Raw genomic sequence first — 6,539 nt, 5'->3', positions numbered from 1 at the left:
CGCTCCAGCTACAGCGTAGAGCTTAAACCATGTTCCATGTATAGGTGTAGCTCTACCCGCGTAGTTTTCGCTCCAGCTACAGCGTAGAGCTTAAACCATGTTCCATGTATAGGTGTAGCTCTACCTGCGTAGTTTTCGCTCCAGCTACAGCGTAGAGCTTAAACCATGTTCCATGTATAGGTGTAGCTCTACCTGCGTAGTTTTCGCTCCCGCTACAGCGTAGAGCTTAAACCATGTTCCATGTATAGGTGTAGCTCTACCCGCGTAGCTTTCGCTCCAGCTACAGCGTAGAGCTTAAACCACGTTCCATGTATAGGTGTAGCTCTACCCGCGTAGCTTTCGCTCCAGCTACAGGCTACATGCAGCTGAAGAGAAGGGGCTACACCGGTAGTTCTAACTACTCGCGTGTGTGCTTTGTGTGGATAGAGATGTGGAGTTACCACAAGCTGACCTGATTAATGCCGTAATTTACAAACCGTTGCACGTCTTTCCTTTCACTGGATTTTATCGGGAGTAAATAATCTCTCAGATTTGCGATTATTTACTCCTGATTTTATGTAGCCACTGTAATGTAACAGCTGCAGAATGAATGGTCTAGTCATTTAGACATTTGTTCGTGTACAGACGTTCACGTATATTCGTTTTTGGTCTATGTACGTAGTAATGTATATTTGTCGTCATTCATTATTACTTTGGATCCCTTGATACACTTACTAAATTTGTTATTTCGGGTGTCGGGATGGGTTGAGGCTCCTTGCAATTCAAGGAGGAGGTTTCCTAACACTCCGCCTTTGTGCCGCGCGGCTATCTTCCTTCCTTCTGTTGCTAGTCGACCACCTGGCCTAATGTCATTGATTGAAGGCTGCTGGGTGAAAAGAACTTGATCGGGTGGTATTGGTCCTCCGAGTCCAAGTGCCATATTGTTGATAGTTACATCAGCTGGGTTAATATCAAACTGCCTACTGTGGAGCAATTTCACTGCAAGCAGATGAGATGAATTACCGATTAGAACCATTATTTTCCACATAGTATAGAAAATGCAAATGCACATGGTATAGAAAATGCAAAACGGATAGGGGCCCACTCAACGGTCGGCACTCAGGTTTCTTGAACTATGAAAATGAGACTTGTAGATACAAATATGTAACCTAGCAGCGTAAGGTTACTACCATTCAGAAGTAAATCTATCATCTATACCGTAGTCGTAGTTAGAGTTAGTCGTAGAATCGCAAGACCCGGCGAAAAGACGGACTCATGCAGTGACTGTATAAATAAATGGAAGTCATAAACAGTGCTACTACTAGTAGTAGTACTAAGGCTTACTTTAAAACATGATCAGTTAATTTTAAGTGCTAATTTACCCATGATAGACAAATAAATAAACGCATAACTGACTTATTACAGCATCATATTTGTAAACAAGTACACTTACAGAGTTCGCAAACAAATCCATTTTGAAAGACACTGACACTAGATCACGTGATCCCGTTTCCAGGGCCAGCGATCATAAACAAAAATAAATAATTCAAGGTTCCTTTACGCAAAAAACATGTTAGCAATATCTAGTGTCTATATTACACTAGTAAAGTGAGAGTAACATCTCGGAATATAAAAATAGTGGAAATGGGACAGATAATAAATTCTTTCTGAAGAGATCAAATAACCATCAGAATGGCCGCCAGATGGCGAGGTTTTCCATGATGGCATTCAGTGGGCGTGTCTAATTAATAGCGGCAAGCGTTGATTGGGTACTTATACGGACCTCCTCCTTCCAGCAAAAGCTGCTGCCAGAACCTGAGAACATTATACATGTATGTATGTATTATACATACATAATTATACATGTATGTTCTCAGGACTGGTCACAACATTTGATATCTACTATAATACACTATATCATTTGTGGTACAGCAATGTTATGTTCTGCTCTCAAATTACATGTACATACTACATACAAAAAATAAGTAATAACAAAGTTTTATATTCATTTCATATTGTTCTGGGCATTTTATTCTGGGCTTCTTCACTGTTCTACTTCATTATAAACTTTGTATGGTATAATTTTGCTGATTGCACCCAATCTGGTACTATAGTACAAAGAAAAGCGTGTTAATCGGTTGGCTACAACAATAATATCATTATTTATTCTTGGTTACATTTCTGATCGATCATTTGTTCAGTATCAATTTCTTAATGTGTACACAACATAGTAAAAGACACGCAAAGATGTAAACCGAACAAAATTATACACGACGAGTTATTCTCCCTTAGTAGATATATAGATCACAACGACAGGGGAACTTGCAAAATAACATCTTGACAAAAACATGCAAATCACGCTTTGACTACACAGCCATCTGAAAGCATAAAACTGAAAGCTTTTCAACATACACAGCTATGCGATCGTGACTGGGTTGTAGTTATTGGAGTCCGGTAGGGAAAGCTACTCAACAATTGTGCTTTTAGGCCAACATTACTTTCCTTCGCCCATATATAGGACGTAGTTTAGAGACAGTATCTAACCCAGCAGTAGAATTAAGTAAGGAACGTGGGGGGCACACCATAACCTTGAAAAATGTTTGTGATGAGAAACGTTAATCACATCACTGAACATATCGATGACATGCTGATACTATGGGCGTGTTTGTTTGGTCGGATCCACGGATCCGTGGATCTGACTGTTTGGTCGGATCCACGGATCTCGATCCACTGAAACCGACCCTGCTAGCGAGGTGGATTCAAATGGGATCCAATATGGCGGCACGCGCGTTAGCCAATCACAGCTTGTTCTTTGTTATGAACCATCCCGTGATAGGTCACAGCGCAACGTGAACCGTTGAAAGTGAGTTTGCATTTGTTTGGCTTAGGGTTCGATCCAGTGGATCAAGACTAAACAAACACGCCCTATGTTGCCAGTCGCATGCCGGCGCCAGCTACTACTGTTTACCCACTATCACGCAGCATCACAGACAAGCTGTATGAAAATTAAGTCACGCGATCTCCCCACAACACGCAATTGAAATTTTACCCATCGCTGAACTAAGCATGCACCCACGTCTCACGAGGTCCCGTTTGACGGCGCTATTCGCTTTGAACATCTTCAGAGATCAGAATTTCTCGTTTCGCGAAGCTAGCATGCGTTCTATTTACAATGCATTTATCTATTTACACTCGCAAAGTTCAATTTGCTATACATGATTATTCACATCTGTACACACACTCGCTGCTGCACGAATCGAGACGCTCGGTCGATTCGCAAGGTCGAACACTCGTGTATTCACGTCCTTCTTGTTCCGACACCAGGTGGCAGGGGTTGTCGACAATGTCGCAGTTTTCTCACACTAGATGGCAGAGTTTGTCGATGATGATGTTGTCGCCAGAGTTTGTCGATGACAATGTCGCCGCTTTCTCACACCGGGTGGCTTGGTTCGTCTGTGACGATTTCGCCTGTGACGATTTCGCCTTTTTTCACACCAAGTGACTAAGTTCGATGTCGTCGCCGCTTTCTCACACCAGGTGGCCAAGTTTGCTGACAACATCGTCGCCGCTTCCTCACACCAGGTGGCAGTGTTTGTCGACGACGTCGCCGCATTCTCTTCACACCAGGTGGCAGAGTTTATCGTCTACGACGCCGACGCCGCTTCCTCACACTAGGTGGCTTGGTTTGTCGTTATCGCTTTCTCACACCAGGTGGCTTGGTTTGTCGTTGTCGCTTTCTCACACCAGGTGGCTTGGTTTGTCGATCACGACGACGCCGGCGTAGCTGCGTCCGATGCTCATGCACGCCGGCAGCAGCGTCCACACGTCGACCTTCGGGTCGTAGACTTCCACCGACGTCAGGTTCGACGATCCGTCGTCACCGCCGACAACGTACAGGAGCCCGTCTACAGCCGTCACGCCTGCCAACAGAGGGAGCCAGGGGTCAGCGTCGGTCAGCAGACGCACGCGCGTCGATTAGATTTATTGATTAATTAATCAAAGCCGATAGGCCACCAAACAAATTAACTTTTAAACTTACTTTTAACGTTTAAAACTTACCTATGTGTAGTTGCGTATTTGCCTATACTATATGTGTAGTGTGTTACTTTTAAGCTCATGTTATCGATTAGCAGATCAATTAAGAGCCGATAAGCCACCCAATAATACATTTTGTTTATCTACCTATATGTAGTTGTAATATAATAAATATAATTGTAATACAACTATCAATATGGCTTATCAAAATGTCTTGTCTATACCGTGTTCCACAACACACTTTTTTCAATCGACTTCACCTATCATTCTATATTCGTTCTAATCGAAAACTAATCGTTTCATTTACGCTCACTGTACTTAAAAAAAAAGGCCTCGGCGGTCACGAATCGTGTCAGCTTCCAAAATGGCATCAGCTCAAGAACTCGAACCAACGGAATTCCGTTCCCCGCGTCGGTGAGCCGCGTACCGCGAGGGCGCCACTGTACAGGAGATCACGTGCGAAAACTAGCGCCACCTACCGGCGTTGCGTCGGCACATCGACATGTCGGCAACGGGCGTCCAGGAGTTGGTCTCCGTGTTGAAACACTCGACAGTCTTTCTGACGAGCGGTCCGTCATGGCCGCCGACGGCGTAGAGTAGGCCATCCAGTACGCCGACACCTAGAGTATTAACGCACGCATGTAGATGGTAGGTAGGTAGGTGTGTGTGTGTGTGTGTGTGTGCGCGTTCGTGCGTGTGTGTGTGTATGTGCGTGTGTGCTGCGTGCGTGCGTGCGTGCATGCGTCTATGTCTCTGTGTCTGTGTCTATGTCTTTGCCTGTCTCTTTGTTGTCTGTGTATGTGTCTATCTGTGTCTATCTCTGTATCTGTCTTTGTGTCCGTGTCTGCGGCTGTGCATTCGCGCATGCATTCCAGCATGTGTGTACAAGCATGTGCGTGCGTGCAACCCGTCTCTCGCTGGGTCCGAGTGTGTGTATGTGTGCGCATGCATGTAGATGGTACATAGGTAGATGCATGCCTACGCGCGCGTGCGTGCGTGCGTATCAGAGATGCCAACACATATTTGAAGCAATCTGTAGTTTCTGGCCACATCAAATTAGTAGTTCGATGGTCACGTAGTGATCCGAGTTTGCTAGGGGGGTCCGGCATGCCCCCCGGAAAAAAAATTTATTCTGAGATGCAATTTTCTGCATTCTGAGGGTCAAAAATGACAATAAATTGACAACAACAACAAAAATTTCGATCACAGTGAAATTCCTAGTTTTATACAAACTGGTCGTAGTGGTGCAAAAGGAATATAAATTCGTATCAAATACGAATAAATCGTAGTGGTTGGCATCTCTGGCGTGTGGTTCCACAGCTCACGTACCGGCGCCGCTGCGTCGGGCGGACATCTCGACGACGTGCGTCCACTTGTTCAGCGCGGGGTGGTAGCACTCGACCGACGGCAGGCACTGCCGCGACACGCCGTCGTAGCCGCCCACCGCGTATAGCAGACCTGCCGAGGAAACAACGAGGTGACGTGCGTGTGGTTATTGTTAGTTGTGCAGAGAGGGGGCCGGAGTAGAGCTGGAGGGTGAGGAGATGCAGATGCTGTTACTGCTGGTGGTGGTGCTGCTGCTGCTGCTACTGCTGCTGCTGGTGCTGCTGCTAGTACTACGACTACTACTGCTGGTGTTGCTGCTGCTGCTGCTGCTGCTGCTGTTAGTACTACGACTACTACTGCTGTTGTTGCTGCTGCTGCTGCTGCTGCTGCTGCTGCTGTTAGTACTACGACTACTACTGCTGTTGTTTGTTGCTGCTGCTGCTGCTGCTACATGCCTCAGAGGGCACGTGCCCAGACCTCAAAAATTATCTCGTGACACTCGTTATCCCTTAATAACCACATAGCTGTAGCTCTCCCGACCTGCCCCCGTCCAACCGCAGCAACAAGACTAACGGAGGGGAACGGACATTCTGGGGGGATCCTGCAAGTCTTCCACTGGCGTTCCGAGCTGCACCCATGTTGGCACTACAAGTGGTAGTTTGCCTTCGTTTAAAAAAAAAAAAAATATAAAAAAACATTTAAAAAAACAAGACTAACAGAGCAATTTAAGCAATGTAGCAAAACACAATGACAGGGCATAATGTCCGAAGTACGCAGGTGCGAGAAGGCGCGGGCGCGGGGATAGGGAGCGCTAACAGCATCGCACCCGCGTTAGGTTTGTCGCGCGCCGGTTACCGTTGACGACGCCGACGCCGACGCTGCTCCTCCTGGTACTCATCGGCGTAACCATCTTCCACTCGTTGGCGCCCGGGTCGAACGACTCCACAGAGTTCAAACCTGCAGCGACACAAGCATGGGGTCACGCGGGGGGGTCGCGAGAAAATCACTCTCGATCAGTCAGAACCATAAATATCACTGTTAACAGCTTGACCATAACCCTCAGCCTACCCATAGCACTACACTGCAGCCACCCACTCTACATGCGGTATCACTGGCCGGGCACCCCTCCCTCATACACAAACACACACACGCACACCCACACACACACACTACTCCGTCACTCCCTCTCTCTCCTGCAC

At 46.5% G+C, this 6,539-nt stretch overlaps 2 protein-coding genes and 1 long non-coding RNA gene across 3 annotated transcripts in view; all 3 read right to left on the bottom strand.

The window, feature by feature from the left end:
* The window catches only part of LOC106817271 (enkurin domain-containing protein 1-like), a 22,543-nt gene extending 21,030 nt beyond the window's left edge, over positions 1-1,513 (bottom strand). Inside the window, exons 1-3 of the mRNA XM_014821930.1 lie at positions 1,433-1,513; positions 1,170-1,263; positions 715-978 (exon numbers count right to left, since the gene is read on the bottom strand). Coding sequence (XP_014677416.1) covers positions 715-978; positions 1,170-1,191 — 286 coding nt within the window. The 5' untranslated portion in view covers positions 1,192-1,263; positions 1,433-1,513. The remainder of the gene's footprint in view (positions 1-714; positions 979-1,169; positions 1,264-1,432) is intronic.
* Positions 1,514-1,976: 463 nt separating this feature from the next.
* LOC106817273 lies at positions 1,977-2,704 on the bottom strand. The gene is made up of 2 exons (XR_001395025.1): positions 2,302-2,704; positions 1,977-2,262 (listed from the first exon to the last, which is right to left on the bottom strand). It is a non-coding gene; the product is annotated as an uncharacterized LOC106817273 (long non-coding RNA).
* A 78-nt stretch (positions 2,705-2,782) lies between these two features.
* LOC106817270 (kelch-like protein 3) overlaps positions 2,783-6,539 on the bottom strand; it is a 17,765-nt gene continuing 14,008 nt past the window's right edge. Inside the window, exons 12-16 of the mRNA XM_014821929.1 lie at positions 6,409-6,421; positions 6,196-6,297; positions 5,344-5,472; positions 4,494-4,634; positions 2,783-3,899 (exon numbers count right to left, since the gene is read on the bottom strand). Coding sequence (XP_014677415.1) covers positions 3,718-3,899; positions 4,494-4,634; positions 5,344-5,472; positions 6,196-6,297; positions 6,409-6,421 — 567 coding nt within the window. The 3' untranslated portion in view covers positions 2,783-3,717. The remainder of the gene's footprint in view (positions 3,900-4,493; positions 4,635-5,343; positions 5,473-6,195; positions 6,298-6,408; positions 6,422-6,539) is intronic.

This window comes from Priapulus caudatus, unplaced genomic scaffold (assembly GCF_000485595.1).
Source record: "Priapulus caudatus unplaced genomic scaffold, Priapulus_caudatus-5.0.1 Scaffold1656, whole genome shotgun sequence".
Taxonomy (NCBI): domain Eukaryota; kingdom Metazoa; phylum Priapulida; class Priapulimorpha; order Priapulimorphida; family Priapulidae; genus Priapulus; species Priapulus caudatus.
Note: the sequence above shows the minus strand (reverse complement) of the source record. Positions and strands in the feature narration are given on the sequence as shown.